The sequence below is a fragment of the Gigantopelta aegis genome, chromosome 12, assembly GCF_016097555.1.
Source record: "Gigantopelta aegis isolate Gae_Host chromosome 12, Gae_host_genome, whole genome shotgun sequence".
In the NCBI taxonomy this organism is placed as follows: domain Eukaryota; kingdom Metazoa; phylum Mollusca; class Gastropoda; order Neomphalida; family Peltospiridae; genus Gigantopelta; species Gigantopelta aegis.
The window spans coordinates 39460909-39479323 of NC_054710.1; the positions used below are offsets into that span (position 1 = coordinate 39460909).

At 42.5% G+C, this 18415-nt stretch overlaps 1 protein-coding gene across 1 annotated transcript in view; it reads right to left on the reverse strand.

Moving 5' to 3' along the window:
* Positions 1-374: 374 nt before the first annotated feature.
* LOC121386857 (endo-1,4-beta-xylanase 1-like) overlaps positions 375-18415 on the reverse strand; it is a 37283-nt gene continuing 19242 nt past the window's right edge. The window contains exons 9-11 of the mRNA XM_041517879.1: positions 3609-3746; positions 2179-2353; positions 375-590 (exon numbers count right to left, since the gene is read on the reverse strand). Of these exons, the coding sequence (XP_041373813.1) occupies positions 468-590; positions 2179-2353; positions 3609-3746 (436 nt within the window). The 3' untranslated portion in view covers positions 375-467. The remainder of the gene's footprint in view (positions 591-2178; positions 2354-3608; positions 3747-18415) is intronic.

Below are 18415 nucleotides of genomic sequence, written 5' to 3' on the forward strand. Positions count from 1 at the left end.
GTTGAAATGACTCTGAGCGCCCATTCCGTACAAACCAACTCCTTCCTTCTTGTAGCGCAGAGCCTGAGTCAGGTAAGCCTGTATAAATCACAAACCTTGATAATAGTAGGACTTGGCATCGAACCCCCGTTGAAATGACTCTGAGCGCCCATTCCGTACAAACCAACTCCTTCCTTCTTGTAGCGCAGAGCCTGAGTCAGGTAAGCCTGTATAAATCACAAACCTTGATAATAGTAGGACTTGGCATCGAACCCCCGTTGAAATGACTCTGAGCGCCCATTCCGTACAAACCAACTCCTTCCTTCTTGTAGCGCAGAGCCTGAGTCAGGTAAGCCTGTATTAATCACAAACCTTGATAATAGTAGGACTTGGCATCGAACCCCCGTTGAAATGACTCTGAGCGCCCATTCCGTACAAACCAACTCCTTCCTTCTTGTAGCGCAGAGCCTGAGTCAGGTAAGCCTGTATTAATAACAAACCTTGATAATAGTAGGACTTGGCATCGAACCCCCGTTGAAATGACTCTGAGCGCCCATTCCGTACAAACCAACTCCTTCCTTCTTGTAGCGCAGAGCCTGAGTCAGGTAAGCCTGTATAAATAAATAAAAGGAAGAAAGAAATGTTTTATTTAACGACGCCACTCAACACATTTTATTTACGGATATATGGTTAAGGACCACACAGGTATTGAGAAAAGAAAGCCCACTGTCGCCACTTCATGGGCTACGCTTTTCGATTAGCAGCAAGGGATATTTTATATGCACCATCCCACAGACAGGGTAGTACATACTACGGCCTTTGATATACCAGTCGTGGTGCACTGGCTGGAACGAGAAATAACCAAATGGGCCCACTGACTGGGATCGATCCCACACCGACCGCGCAACGAGCGAGCGCTTTACCACTGGGCTACGTCCTGCACGTATAAATAAAAGAGGAAATGTTTACCAATATTAATTATACCACATACAAACATTTAATTAAATTGTAGTATTATCCAAAATGATCTTTTGTATTTATTTATAAAGGTACTTTTCCACAGACAGGAACGCACATAATCTGAATCAGAAACGACTATTTAATTTTGCATACCAAAAATCAAATTTACCTGAAAAATATATGAAAAATGAAAGAAAGAAAAGAAAATGAAATTTGAGGAATGACAAACATTAGGACGATTATAAACATACTGGGCCAGTACAACCATGTTGCATCTTCAAAATAGAGCATTAAATAAGTAAAATTTAGAATCACACACACACACACACACACACACACACTACACGCACACACACGCACACACACACATGTACACACATGCACACACACGCACACGACACACACACACACGCACACACACGCACACACACATGTACACACATGTATGCACACGCACACACACACACGCAGACAGACACAGACACACACACATACACAACATCGCAGATATCATTTTGATGTATCATATGTCTGTTTCAGGTGATCTGTATAAAATGATGGGACATATTTCAGGTAATATGTATATTACCTGATTTGTTTTAGATAATATGTACATGTACATTAACAGAGTGAATCATGTCATATCATATTATGATTAAATGATAGGACATTTCAGAACAATTATTGATGATTTTGTTTAATTAAGATTGGCAACCTGCTAAAAACAAACCAAAAAATCCCTGAAAATTATACAGCTATGTTTTGTAAATACGACGTTCTTACACTGATCCAGCGAAACACACATTGATATTATAAACAAGAACATTTATTTAAAAGGAAATTCCTGAGTTTGCTGCGATTTTAAAGATGTTATCGACTAACAGAGCCTTTTTAACGATTGTAATTACAAATCAAATATATTTTTCTGCATAAAATATTAATGGCTGTACATTAAACGTGTTTCTGATCGTTTTAATATTTGTACTAGATTAAATTTCATTTTATTTTCCAAAAATATTATTTGAAGACAAAATCCAGTTTGGGCTTCTTACACATACTGAGATGACCAGAAACAAATTGAATATACAGACACTGATATTCTAAACAAATATGTAAGTTTGATCGTAGAAATATTTTATTAGTAGGAAACATCTTACAATGCAGCAAACTCAGGAATGTCCCTTTAATATTTGATTTGTTAATTAAAAATGCTCTCTTTAAGGTAGTGATAACAGTTACCCCTGTCATGTCGCCCGAATCTCTAACCACAGCATAGTCGTTGAGGAACATCTTCACGTCTGGTGCTGTGTCGTGAGCCTTCTTGAAGATCTCCAGGTCGTAGTTTATATCATTGGTGTGATCTTCGTAGAAGGCGCCGTGCAGGTTCTCGTTGTTCACGTCCCAGTGGTCCAGTCTGAAATAGTTTAAATGTAGATAATCATGTAAATATATCAAACATCAGGGCTGACGCAGAAAATAGCTTAAAGAGGGAACCAAGAGTTATTTTAAGGAGTCACTGTCAGGGATGCAGTCTTGGTGGTTCAAATGTCTGTAGAAGCTAAAAACAGTCTTGGTGGTTCTAATGTCTGTAGAAACTCAAAACTGTCCTGGTGGTTCTAATGTCTGTAGAAGCTCAAAACAGTCTTGGTGGTTCTAATGTCTGTAGAAACTCAAAACAGTCTTGGTGGTTCTAATGTCTGTAGAAACTCAAAACAGACTTGGTGGTTCAAATGTCTGTAGAAGCTCAAAACAGTCTTGGTGGTTCTAATGTCTGTAGAAGCTAAAAACAGTCTTGGTGGTTCTAATGTCTGTAGAAGCTCAAAACAGTCCTGGTGGTTCTAATATCTGTATAAGCTCAAAACAGTCTTGGTGGTTCTAATGTCTGTAGAAACTCAAAACAGTCTTGGTGGTTCTAATGTCTGTAGAAACTCAAAACAGACTTGGTGGTTCAAATATCTGTAGAAGCTCAAAATAGTCTTGGTGGTTCTAATGTCTGTAGAAGCTAAAACAGTCTTGGTGGTTCTAATGTCTGTAGAAACTCTTAGTGGTTCTATAATCTGTAGAAGCTCAAAACAGTATCGGTGGTTGTGGTGTTTTTATAGAAATTCCAAACAGTCTTGGTTGTTCTAATGTCTGGCGTATGCCAGAAATTTGAGATGTTATTTGTTTGTAAAATAACGTTTAGAAATATTAAATCTCGTGAATCAGCCGGATACATGTGTGATAATTCTGAACCCTTCAGCCGAACAAGGGCATGGACATTTAATCAGCCCCAGAAGTGTTGTGGAGTAGGACAAGGAGGAGGTGAAGGAAGAGGAGAAGAAGGAGGAAGAGTATAATAAGTAGGAGCCGAAGAAGAAGAAGGAGTAGGAGAAGGAGCAGGAAGAGAAGAAGAAAATCGAAGAGGAGAAGGAGGAGAAGATGGAAGAGAAGAAGAAGAAAAAGGAGGATAAAAAGGAGGAGAAGAATTAGGAGAAGAAGGAGGAGAAGAAGAAGGGGGAAAGAAGGAGGAGAAGGAGGAGACGGAGAAGAAGGAGAAGAAGAAGGAGGAGGAGAAAAAGAAAAAGGAGGATGGTGAAAAGAGAAGAAGTCGAAAAAGAAAAACGAAGAGAAGAAGGCGGAGAAGGAGATAAAGAAGAAGAAGAAGAAGAAGAAGAAGATGTACATACAGCTCTTTTGTTTTCGTCACGACATTAGTGATTCGTGTGTCGACCACGGCCCTGAGCTCATCGCCCCACAGAGGCAGGACCCAGGAGGGCACGTGACCACCGGTCGCCCACAGGATGTTGTGACCTCGAGTCTTGATTCTGAAAATAAACATTCTTGGTGGTTCTAAACACACGAACGTTATGTCACCGGGATTAAAGTGCCATTAGGTCACACGTTATGTCACCGGGATTAAAGTGCCATTAGTTCACACGAAATGTCACCGGGATTAAAGTGCCATTAGTTCACACGTTATGTCACGGGGATTTAAGTGCCATTAGTTCACACGTTATGTCACGGGGATTAAAGTGCCATTAGTTCACACGAAATGTCACCGGGATTAAAGTGCCATTAGTTCACACGAAATGTCACCGGGATTAAAGTGCCATTAGTTCACCCGTTATGTCACTGGGATTAAAGTGCCATTAGTTCACACGAAATGTCACCGGGATTAAAGTGCCATTAGTTCACACGAAATGTCACCGGGATTAAAGTGCCATTAGTTCACACGAAATGTCACCGGGATTTAAGTGCCATTAGTTCACACGTTATGACACCGGGATTAAAGTGCCATTAGTTCACACGAAATGTCACCGGGATTAAAGTGCCATTAGTTCACACGTTATGTCACCGGGATTAAAGTGCCATTAGTTCACCCGTTATGTCACGGGGATTAAAGTGCCATTAGTTCACACGAAATGTCACCGGGATTAAAGTGCCATTAGTTCACACGAAATGTCACCGGGATTAAAGTGCCATTAGTTCACACGAAATGTCACCGGGATTAAAGTGCCATTAGTTCACACGTTATGACACCGGGATTAAAGTGCCATTAGTTCACACGAAATGTCACCGGGATTAAAGTGCCATTAGTTCACACGTTATGTCACCGGGATTAAAGTGCCATTAGTTCACACGAAATGTCACCGGGATTAAAGTGCCATTAGTTCACACGAAATGTCACCGGGATTAAAGTGCCATTAGTTCACACGTTATGTCACCGGGATTAAAGTGCCATTAGCTCACACGAAATGTCACCGGGATTAAAGTGCCATTAGTTCACACGTTATGTCACGGGGATTAAAGTGCCATTAGCTCACACGAAATGTCACCGGGATTAAAGTGCCATTAGTTCACACGAAATGTCACGGGGATTAAAGTGCCATTAGTTCACACGAAATGTCACCGGGATTAAAGTGCCATTAGTTCACACGAAATGTCACAGGGATTAAAGTGCCATTAATTCACACGAAATGTCACCGGGATTAAAGTGCCATTAGTTCACACGAAATGTCACGGGGATTAAAGTGCCATTAGTTCACACGTAATGTCACCGGGATTAAAGTGCCATTAGTTCACACGAAATGTCACCGGGATTAAAGTGCCATTAGTTCACACGTTATGTCACCGGGATTAAAGTGCCATTAGTTCACACGAAATGTCACGAAATGGGGATTAAAGTGCCATTAGTTCACACGAAATGTCACGGGGATTAAAGTGCCATTAGTTCACACGAAATGTCACCGGGATTAAAGTGCCATTAGTTCACACGTTATGTCACCGGGATTAAAGTGCCATTAGTTCACACGAAATGTCACCGGGATTAAAGTGCCATTAGTTCACACATTATGTCACCGGGATTAAAGTGCCATTAGTTCACACGTTATGTCACCGGGATTAAAGTGCCATTAGTTCACACGTAATGTCACCGGGATTAAAGTGCCATTAGTTCACACGTTATGTCACCGGGATTAAAGTGCCATTAGTTCACACGAAATGTCACCGGGATTAAAGTGCCATTAGTTCACACGAAATGTCACGGGGATTAAAGTGCCATTAGTTCACCCGTTATGTCACGGGGATTAAAGTGCCATTAGTTCACACGAAATGTCACCGGGATTAAAGTGCCATTAGTTCACACGTTATGTCACTGGGATTAAAGTGCCATTAGTTCACACGAACGTTATGTCACCGGGATTAAAGTGCCATTAGTTCACACGTTATGTCACCGGGATTAAAGTGCCATTAGTTCACACGAAATGTCACCGGGATTAAAGTGCCATTAGTTCACACGTTATGTCACCGGGATTAAAGTGCCATTAGTTCACACGAAATGTCACCGGGATTAAAGTGCCATTAGTTCACACGAAACGGGATTAAAGTGCCATTAGTCACACGGGATTAAAGTGCCATTAGTTCACACGAAATGTCACCGGGATTAAAGTGCCATTAGTTCACACGTTATGTCACCGGGATTAAAGTGCCATTAGTTCACACGAAATGTCACCGGGATTAAAGTGCCATTAGTTCACACGAAATGTCACCGGGGGATTAAAGTGCCATTAGTTCACACGAAATGTCACCGGGATTAAAGTGCCATTAGTTCACACGAAATGTCACCGGGATTAAAGTGCCATTAGTTCACACGAAATGTCACCGGGATTAAAGTGCCATTAGTTCACACGAAATGTCACCGGGATTAAAGTGCCATTTCACACGAAATGTCACCGGGATTAAAGTGCCATTAGTTCACACGAAATGTCACGGGGATTAAAGTGCCATTAGTTCACACGAAATGTCACCGGGATTAAAGTGCCATTAGTTCACACGAAATGTCACCGGGATTAAAGTGCCATTAGTTCACACGAAATGTCACCGGGATTAAAGTGCCATTAGTTCACACGTTATGTCACCGGGATTAAAGTGCCATTAGTTCATGTCACGAAGTGCCATTGTTCACACGTTATGTCACCGGGATTAAAGTGCCATTAGTTCACACGAAATGTCACCGGGATTAAAGTGCCATTAGTTCACACGAAATGTCACCGGGATTAAAGTGCCATTAGTTCACACGTTATGTCACCGGGATTAAAGTGCCATTAGTTCACACGAAATGTCACCGGGATTAAAGTGCCATTAGTTCACACGAAATGTCACCGGGATTAAAGTGCCATTAGTTCACACGAAATGTCACCGGGATTAAAGTGCCATTAGTTCACACGAAATGTCACCGGGATTAAAGTGCCATTAGTTCACACGAAATGTCACCGGGATTAAAGTGCCATTAGTTCACACGTTATGTCACCGGGATTAAAGTGCCATTAGTTCACACGAAATGTCACCGGGATTAAAGTGCCATTAGTTCACACGATTAAAGTGCCATGTCACACGTTATGTCACCGGGATTAAAGTGCCATTAGTTCACCGGGATTAAAGTGCCGTTCACACGTTATGTCACCGGGATTAAAGTGCCATTAGTTCACACGAAATGTCACCGGGATTAAAGTGCCATTAGTTCACACGTTATGTCACCGGGATTAAAGTGCCATTAGTTCACACGAAATGTCACCGGGATTAAAGTGCCATTAGTTCACACGTTATGTCACCGGGATTAAAGTGCCATTAGTTCACACGTGCCATTATGTCACCGGGATTAAAGTGCCATTAGTTCACACGTTATGTCACGGGGATTAAAGTGCCATTAGTTCACACGTTATGTCACCGGGATTAAAGTGCCATTAGTTCACACGAAATGTCACCGGGATTAAAGTGCCATTAGTTCACACGAAATGTCACCGGGATTAAAGTGCCATTAGTTCACACGAAATGTCACCGGGATTAAAGTGCCATTAGTTCACACGATTAAAGTGCCATGTCACCGGGATTAAAGTGCCATTAGTTCACACGAAATGTCACCGGGATTAAAGTGCCATTAGTTCACACGAAATGTCACCGGGATTAAAGTGCCATTAGTTCACACGAAATGTCACCGGGATTAAAGTGCCATTAGTTCACACGAAATGTCACCGGGATTAAAGTGCCATTAGTTCACACGAAATGTCACCGGGATTAAAGTGCCATTAGTTCACACGAAATGTCACCGGGATTAAAGTGCCATTAGTTCACACGTTATGTCACGGGGATTAAAGTGCCATTAGTTCACACGAAATGTCACCGGGATTAAAGTGCCATTAGTTCACACGAAATGTCACCGGGATTAAAGTGCCATTAGTTCACACGAAATGTTATCACCGGGATTAAAGTGCCATTAGTTCACACGAAATGTCACCGGGATTAAAGTGCCATTAGTTCACACGTTATGTCACCGGGATTAAAGTGCCATTAGTTCATGTCACCGGGATTAAAGTGCCATTAGTTCACACGAAATGTCACCGGGATTAAAGTGCCATTAGTTCACACGAAATGTCACCGGGATTAAAGTGCCATTAGTTCACACGAAATGTCACCGGGATTAAAGTGCCATTAGTTCACACGTTATGTCACCGGGATTAAAGTGCCATTAGTTCACACGTTCAAATGTCACCGGGATTAAAGTGCCATTAGTTCACACGAAATGTCACCGGGATTAAAGTGCCATTAGTTCACACGAAATGTCACCGGGATTAAAGTGCCATTAGTTCACACGTTATGTCACCGGGATTAAAGTGCCATTAGTTCACACGAAATGTCACCGGGATTAAAGTGCCATTAGTTCACACGTTATGTCACCGGGATTAAAGTGCCATTAGTTCACACGCCATTAGTTCACACGAAATGTCACCGGGATTAAAGTGCCATTAGTTCACACGTTATGTCACGGGGATTAAAGTGCCATTAGTTCACACGAAATGTCACCGGGATTAAAGTGCCATTAGTTCACACGAAATGTCACCGGGATTAAAGTGCCATTAGTTCACACGAAATGTCACCGGGATTAAAGTGCCATTAGTTCACACGAAATGTCACCGGGATTAAAGTGGGATTAAAGTGCCATTAGTTCACACGAAATGTCACCGGGATTAAAGTGCCATTAGTTCACACGAAATGTCACCGGGATTAAAGTGCCATTAGTTCACACGTTATGTCACCGGGATTAAAGTGCCATTAGTTCACACGAAATGTCACCGGGATTAAAGTGCCATTAGTTCACACGAAATGTCACCGGGATTAAAGTGCCATTAGTTCACACGAAATGTCACCGGGATTAAAGTGCCATTAGTTCACACGAAATGTCACCGGGATTAAAGTGCCATTAGTTCACACGTTATGTCACCGGGATTAAAGTGCCATTAGTTCACACGAAATGTCACCGGGATTAAAGTGCCATTAGTTCGGGATTTATGTCACCGGGATTAAAGTGCCATTAGTTCACACGAAATGTCACCGGGATTAAAGTGCCATTAGTTCACACACACGATTAAAATGTCACCGGGATTAAAGTGCCATTAGTTCACACGTTATGTCACCGGGATTAAAGTGCCATTAGTTCACACGAAATGTCACCGGGATTAAAGTGCCATTAGTTCACACGAAATGTCACCGGGATTAAAGTGCCATTAGTTCACACGTTATGTCACCGGGATTAAAGTGCCATTAGTTCACACGAAATGTCACCGGGATTAAAGTGCCATTAGTTCACACGTTATGTCACCGGGATTAAAGTGCCATTAGTTCACACGTTATGTCACGGGGATTAAAGTGCCATTAGTTCACACGAAATGTCACCGGGATTAAAGTGCCATTAGTTCACACGAAATGTCACCGGGATTAAAGTGCCATTAGTTCACACGGGATTAAAGTGCCATGTCACCGGGATTAAAGTGCCATTAGTTCACACGATTAAAGTGCCATGTCACCGGGATTAAAGTGCCATTAGTTCACACGAAATGTCACGGGGATTAAAGTGCCATTAGTTCACACGTTATGTCACCGGGATTAAAGTGCCATTAGTTCACACGAAATGTCACCGGGATTAAAGTGCCATTAGTTCACACGTTATGTCACCGGGATTAAAGTGCCATTAGTTCACACGAAATGTCACCGGGATTAAAGTGCCATTAGTTCACACGAAATGTCACCGGGATTAAAGTGCCATTAGTTCACACGAAATGTCACCGGGATTAAAGTGCCATTAGTTCACACGAAATGTCACCGGGATTAAAGTGCCATTAGTTCACACGAAATGTCACCGGGATTAAAGTGCCATTAGTTCACACGAAATGTCACCGGGATTAAAGTGCCATTAGTTCACACGTTATGTCACGGGGATTAAAGTGCCATTAGTTCACACGAAATGTCACCGGGATTAAAGTGCCATTAGTTCACACGTTATGTCACCGGGATTAAAGTGCCATTAGTTCACACGAAATGTCACCGGGATTAAAGTGCCATTAGTTCACACGTTATGTCACCGGGATTAAAGTGCCATTAGTTTCACACGATTAAAGTGCCATTAGTTATGTCACCGGGATTAAAGTGCCATTAGTTCACACGTTATGTCACCGGGATTAAAGTGCCATTAGTTCACACGAAATGTCACGGGGATTAAAGTGCCATTAGTTCACACATGTACCGGGATTAAAGTGCCATTAGTTCACACGAAATGTCACCGGGATTAAAGTGCCATTAGTTCACACGTTATGTCACCGGGATTAAAGTGCCATTAGTTCACACGAAATGTCACCGGGATTAAAGTGCCATTAGTTCACACGAAATGTCACCGGGATTAAAGTGCCATTAGTTCACACGAAATGTCACCGGGATTAAAGTGCCATTAGTTCACACGAAATGTCACCGGGATTAAAGTGCCATTAGTTCACACGTTATGTCACCGGGATTAAAGTGCCATTAGTTCACACGAAATGTCACCGGGATTAAAGTGCCATTAGTTCACACGAAATGTCACCGGGATTAAAGTGCCATTAGTTCACACGAAATGTCACCGGGATTAAAGTGCCATTAGTTCACACGTTATGTCACCGGGATTAAAGTGCCATTAGTTCACACGAAATGTCACCGGGATTAAAGTGCCATTAGTTCACACGAAATGTCACCGGGATTAAAGTGCCATTAGTTCACACGAAATGTCACCGGGATTAAAGTGCCATTAGTTCACACGAAATGTCACCGGGATTAAAGTGCCATTAGTTAGAAATGTCACCGGGATTAAAGTGCCATTAGTTCACACGTTATGTCACCGGGATTAAAGTGCCATTAGTTCACACGATGTCACCGGGATTAAAGTGCCATTAGTTCACACGAAATGTCACCGGGATTAAAGTGCCATTAGTTCACACGAAATGTCACCGGGATTAAAGTGCCATTAGTTCACACGAAATGTCACCGGGATTAAAGTGCCATTAGTTCACACGTTATGTCACCGGGATTAAAGTGCCATTAGTTCACACGAAATGTCACCGGGATTAAAGTGCCATTAGTTCACACGTTATGTCACCGGGATTAAAGTGCCATTAGTTCACACGAAATGTCACCGGGATTAAAGTGCCATTAGTTCACACGAAATGTCACCGGGATTAAAGTGCCATTAGTTCACACGAAATGTCACCGGGATTAAAGTGCCATTAGTTCACACGAAATGTCACCGGGATTAAAGTGCCATTAGTTCACACATGTCACGGGATTAAAGTGCCATTAGTCACACGAAATGTCACCGGGATTAAAGTGCCATTAGTTCACACGAAATGTCACCGGGATTAAAGTGCCATTAGTTCACACGAAATGTCACCGGGATTAAAGTGCCATTAGTTCACACGAAATGTCACCGGGATTAAAGTGCCATTAGTTCACACGATTAAAGTGCCATTGTCATGTCACCGGGATTAAAGTGCCATTAGTTCACACGAAATGTCACCGGGATTAAAGTGCCATTAGTTCACACGAAATGTCACCGGGATTAAAGTGCCATTAGTTCACACGAAATGTCACCGGGATTAAAGTGCCATTAGTTCACACGAAATGTCACCGGGATTAAAGTGCCATTAGTTCACACGAAATGTCACCGGGATTAAAGTGCCATTAGTTCACACGTTATGTCACCGGGATTAAAGTGCCATTAGTTCACACGAAATGTCACCGGGATTAAAGTGCCATTAGTTCACACGTTATGTCACCGGGATTAAAGTGCCATTAGTTCACACGTTATGTCACCGGGATTAAAGTGCCATTAGTTCACACGAAATGTCACCGGGATTAAAGTGCCATTAGTTCACACGAAATGTTATGTCACCGGGATTAAAGTGCCATTAGTTCACACGAAATGTCACCGGGATTAAAGTGCCATTAGTTCACACGTTATGTCACCGGGATTAAAGTGCCATTAGTTCACACGAAATGTCACCGGGATTAAAGTGCCATTAGTTCACACGTTATGTCACCGGGATTAAAGTGCCATTAGTTCACACGAAATGTCACCGGGATTAAAGTGCCATTAGTTCACACGAAATGTCACCGGGATTAAAGTGCCATTAGTTCACACGAAATGTCACGGGATTAAAGTGCCATTAGTTATGTCACCGGGATTAAAGTGCCATTAGTTCACACGAAATGTCACCGGGATTAAAGTGCCATTAGTTCACACGTTATGTCACGGGGATTAAAGTGCCATTAGTTCACACGAAATGTCACCGGGATTAAAGTGCCATTAGTTCACACGAAATGTCACGAAATGTCACCGGGATTAAAGTGCCATTAGTTCACACGAAATGTCACCGGGATTAAAGTGCCATTAGTTCACACGAAATGTCACCGGGATTAAAGTGCCATTAGTTCACACGAAATGTCACCGGGATTAAAGTGCCATTAGTTCACACGAAATGTCACCGGGATTAAAGTGCCATTAGTTCACACGAAATGTCACCGGGATTAAAGTGCCATTAGTTCACACGAAATGTCACCGGGATTAAAGTGCCATTAGTTCACACGTTATGTCACCGGGATTAAAGTGCCATTAGTTCACACGAAATGTCACCGGGATTAAAGTGCCATTAGTTCACACGAAATGTCACCGGGATTAAAGTGCCATTAGTTCACACGAAATGTCACCGGGATTAAAGTGCCATTAGTTCACACGAAATGTCACCGGGATTAAAGTGCCATTAGTTCACACGTTATGTCACCGGGATTAAAGTGCCATTAGTTCACACGAAATGTCACCGGGATTAAAGTGCCATTAGTTCACACGTTATGTCACCGGGATTAAAGTGCCATTAGTTCACACGTTATGTCACCGGGATTAAAGTGCCATTAGTTCACACGATTAAAGTGCCATGTCACCGGGATTAAAGTGCCATTAGTTCACACGAAATGTCACCGGGATTAAAGTGCCATTAGTTCACACGAAATGTCACGGGATTAAAGTGCCATTAGTTCACACGAAATGTCACCGGGATTAAAGTGCCATTAGTTCACACGTTCACAATGTCACCGGGATTAAAGTGCCATTAGTTCACACGTTATGTCACCGGGATTAAAGTGCCATTAGTTCACACGAAATGTCACCGGGATTAAAGTGCCATTAGTTCACACGTTATGTCACCGGGATTAAAGTGCCATTAGTTCACACGTTATGTCACCGGGATTAAAGTGCCATTAGTTCACACGAAATGTCACCGGGATTAAAGTGCCATTAGTTCACACGTTATGTCACCGGGATTAAAGTGCCATTAGTTCACACGAAATGTCACCGGGATTAAAGTGCCATTAGTTCACACGAAATGTCACCGGGATTAAAGTGCCATTAGTTCACACGAAATGTCACCGGGATTAAAGTGCCATTAGTTCACACGAAATGTCACCGGGATTAAAGTGCCATTAGTTCACACGAAATGTCACCGGGATTAAAGTGCCATTAGTTCACACGAAATGTCACCGGGATTAAAGTGCCATTATTACGTTCACGGGATTAAAGTGCCATTAGTTCACAATGTCACCGGGATTAAAGTGCCATTAGTTCACACGAAATGTCACCGGGATTAAAGTGCCATTAGTTCACACGTTATGTCACCGGGATTAAAGTGCCATTAGTTCACACGAAATGTCACCGGGATTAAAGTGCCATTAGTTCACACGAAATGTCACCGGGATTAAAGTGCCATTAGTTCACACGAAATGTCACCGGGATTAAAGTGCCATTAGTTCACACGAAATGTCACCGGGATTAAAGTGCCATTAGTTCACACGTTATGTCACCGGGATTAAAGTGCCATTAGTTCACACGAAATGTCACCGGGATTAAAGTGCCATTAGTTCACAAATGTCACCGGGATTAAAGTGCCATTAGTTCACACGTTATGTCACCGGGATTAAAGTGCCATTAGTTATGTCACCGGGATTAAAGTGCCATTAGTTCACACGAAATGTCACCGGGATTAAAGTGCCATTAGTTCACACGAAATGTCACCGGGATTAAAGTGCCATTAGTTCACACGAAATGTCACCGGGATTAAAGTGCCATTAGTTCACACGAAATGTCACCGGGATTAAAGTGCCATTAGTTCACACGAAATGTCACCGGGATTAAAGTGCCATTAGTTCACACGTTATGTCACCGGGATTAAAGTGCCATTAGTTCACACGAAATGTCACCGGGATTAAAGTGCCATTAGTTCACACGAAATGTCACCGGGATTAAAGTGCCATTAGTTCACACGTTATGTCACCGGGATTAAAGTGCCATTAGTTCACACGAAATGTCACCGGGATTAAAGTGCCATTAGTTCACACGTTATGTCACCGGGATTAAAGTGCCATTAGTTCACACGAAATGTCACCGGGATTAAAGTGCCATTAGTTCACACGAAATGTCACGGGGATTAAAGTGTTAGTTCACACGAAATGTCACCGGGATTAAAGTGCCATTAGTTCACACGTTATGTCACCGGGATTAAAGTGCCATTAGTTCACACGAAATGTCACCGGGATTAAAGTGCCATTAGTTCACACGTTATGTCACCGGGATTAAAGTGCCATTAGTTCACACGAAATGTCACCGGGATTAAAGTGCCATTAGTTCACACGTTATGTCACCGGGATTAAAGTGCCATTAGTTCACACGAAATGTCACCGGGATTAAAGTGCCATTAGTTCACACGAAATGTCACCGGGATTAAAGTGCCATTAGTTCACACGTTATGTCACCGGGATTAAAGTGCCATTAGTTCACACGGGAAGTGCCATTGTTCATGTCACGGGATTAAAGTGCCATTAGTTCACACGAAATGTCACCGGGATTAAAGTGCCATTAGTTCACACGAAATGTCACCGGGATTAAAGTGCCATTAGTTCACACGTTATGTCACCGGGATTAAAGTGCCATTAGTTCACACGAAATGTCACCGGGATTAAAGTGCCATTAGTTCACACGTTATGTCACACACGATTAAAGTGCCATGTCATGTCCGGGATTAAAGTGCCATTAGTTCACACGAATTATGTCACCGGGATTAAAGTGCCATTAGTTCACACGAAATGTCACCGGGATTAAAGTGCCATTAGTTCACACGAAATGTCACCGGGATTAAAGTGCCATTAGTTCACACGAAATGTCACCGGGATTAAAGTGCCATTAGTTCACACGAAATGTCACCGGGATTAAAGTGCCATTAGTTCACACGAAATGTCACCGGGATTAAAGTGCCATTAGTTCACACGAAATGTCACCGGGATTAAAGTGCCATTAGTTCACACGAAATGTCACCGGGATTAAAGTGCCATTAGTTCACACGAAATGTCACCGGGATTAAAGTGCCATTAGTTCACACGTTATGTCACCGGGATTAAAGTGCCATTAGTTCACACGAAATGTCACCGGGATTAAAGTGCCATTAGTTCACACGAAATGTCACCGGGATTAAAGTGGGAAATTAAAGTGCCATTAGTTCACACGTTATGTCACCGGGATTAAAGTGCCATTAGTTCACACGAAATGTCACCGGGATTAAAGTGCCATTAGTTCACACGAAATGTCACCGGGATTAAAGTGCCATTAGTTCACACGTTATGTCACCGGGATTAAAGTGCCATTAGTTCACACGAAATGTCACCGGGATTAAAGTGCCATTAGTTCACACGAAATGTCACCGGGATTAAAGTGCCATTAGTTCACACGAAATGTCACCGGGATTAAAGTGCCATTAGTTCACACGAAATGTCACGGGATTAAACATTAGTTCACACGAAATGTCACCGGGATTAAAGTGCCATTAGTTCACACGAAATGTCACCGGGATTAAAGTGCCATTAGTTCACACGATTAAAGTGCCATGTCACCGGGATTAAAGTGCCATTAGTTCACACGTTATGTCACCGGGATTAAAGTGCCATTAGTTCACACGAAATGTCACCGGGATTAAAGTGCCATTAGTTCACACGTTATGTCACCGGGATTAAAGTGCCATTAGTTCACACGAAATGTCACCGGGATTAAAGTGCCATTAGTTCACACGTTATGTCACCGGGATTAAAGTGCCATTAGTTCACACGATTAAAGTGCCATTAGTTCACACGTTATGTCACCGGGATTAAAGTGCCATTAGTTCACACGTTATGTCACCGGGATTAAAGTGCCATTAGTTCACACATGTCACCGGGATTAAAGTGCCATTAGTTCACACGAAATGTCACCGGGATTAAAGTGCCATTAGTTCACACGTTATGTCACGGGGATTAAAGTGCCATTAGTTCACACGAACGTTATGTCACCGGGATTAAAGTGCCATTAGTTCACACGAAATGTCACCGGGATTAAAGTGCCATTAGTTCACACGTTATGTCACCGGGATTAAAGTGCCATTAGTTCACACGAAATGTCACCGGGATTAAAGTGCCATTAGTTCACACGAAATGTCACCGGGATTAAAGTGCCATTAGTTCACACGAAATGTCACCGGGATTAAAGTGCCATTAGTTCACACGAAATGTCACCGGGATTAAAGTGCCATTAGTTCACACGAAATGTCACCGGGATTAAAGTGCCATTAGTTCACACGAAATGTCACCGGGATTAAAGTGCCATTAGTTCACCGGGATTAAAGTGCCATTAGTTCACACGTTATGTCACCGGGATTAAAGTGCCATTAGTTCACACGAAATGTCACCGGGATTAAAGTGCCATTAGTTCACACGTTATGTCACCGGGATTAAAGTGCCATTAGTTCACACGAAATGTCACCGGGATTAAAGTGCCATTAGTTCACACGAAATGTCACCGGGATTAAAGTGCCATTAGTTCACACGAAATGTCACCGGGATTAAAGTGCCATTAGTTCACACGAAATGTCACCGGGATTAAAGTGCCATTAGTTCACACGTTATGTCACCGGGATTAAAGTGCCATTAGTTCACACGAAATGTCACCGGGATTAAAGTGCCATTAGTTCACACGTTATGTCACCGGGATTAAAGTGCCATTAGTTCACACGAAATGTCACCGGGATTAAAGTGCCATTAGTTCACACGAAATGTCACCGGGATTAAAGTGCCATTAGTTCACACGTTATGTCACCGGGATTAAAGTGCCATTAGCTCACACGAAATGTCACCGGGATTAAAGTGCCATTAGTTCACACGAAATGTCACGGGGATTAAAGTGCCATTAGCTCACACGAAATGTCACCGGGATTAAAGTGCCATTAGTTCACACGAAATGTCCGGGATTAAAGTGCCATTAGTTCACACGAAATGTCACGGGGATTAAAGTGCCATTAGTTCACACGAAATGTCACGGGGATTAAAGTGCCATTAATTCACACGAAATGTCACCGGGATTAAAGTGCCATTAGTTCACACGAAATGTCACGGGGATTAAAGTGCCATTAGTTCACACGTAATGTCACCGGGATTAAAGTGCCATTAGTTCACACGAAATGTCACCGGGATTAAAGTGCCATTAGTTCACACGTCATGTCACCGGGATTAAAGTGCCATTAGTTCACACGAAATGTCACGGGGATTAAAGTGCCATTAGTTCACACGAAATGTCACCGGGATTAAAGTGCCATTAGTTCACACGAAATGTCACGGGGATTAAAGTGCCATTAGTTCACACGAAATGTCACCGGGATTAAAGTGCCATTAGTTCACACGTTATGTCACCGGGATTAAAGTGCCATTAGTTCACACGAAATGTCACCGGGATTAAAGTGCCATTAGTTCACACATTATGTCACCGGGATTAAAGTGCCATTAGTTCACACGTTATGTCACCGGGATTAAAGTGCCATTAGTTCACACGTAATGTCACCGGGATTAAAGTGCCATTAGTTCACACGTTATGTGACCGGGATTAAAGTGCCATTAGTTCACACGAAATGTCACCGGGATTAAAGTGCCATTAGTTCACACGAAATGTCACGGGGATTAAAGTGCCATTAGTTCACACGTTATGTCACCGGGATTAAAGTGCCATTAGTTCACACGAAATGTCACGGGGATTAAAGTGCCATTAGTTCACACGTTATGTCACCGGGATTAAAGTGCCATTAGTTCACCCGTTATGTCACGGGGATTAAAGTGCCATTAGTTCACACGAAATGTCACCGGGATTAAAGTGCCATTAGTTCACACGTTATGTCACTGGGATTAAAGTGCCATTAGTTCACACGAACGTTATGTCACCGGGATTAAAGTGCCATTAGTTCACACGTTATGTCACCGGGATTAAAGTGCCATTAGTTCACACGAAATGTCACGGGGATTAAAGTGCCATTAGTTCACACGTTATGTCACCGGGATTAAAGTGCCATTAGTTCACACGAAATGTCACCGGGATTAAAGTGCCATTAGTTCACCCGTTATGTCACGGGGATTAAAGTGCCATTAGTTCACACGAAATGTCACCGGGATTAAAGTGCCATTAGTTCACACGTTATGTCACTGGGATTAAAGTGCCATTAGTTCACACGAACGTTATGTCACCGGGATTAAAGTGCCATTAGTTCACACGTTATGTCACCGGGATTAAAGTGCCATTAGT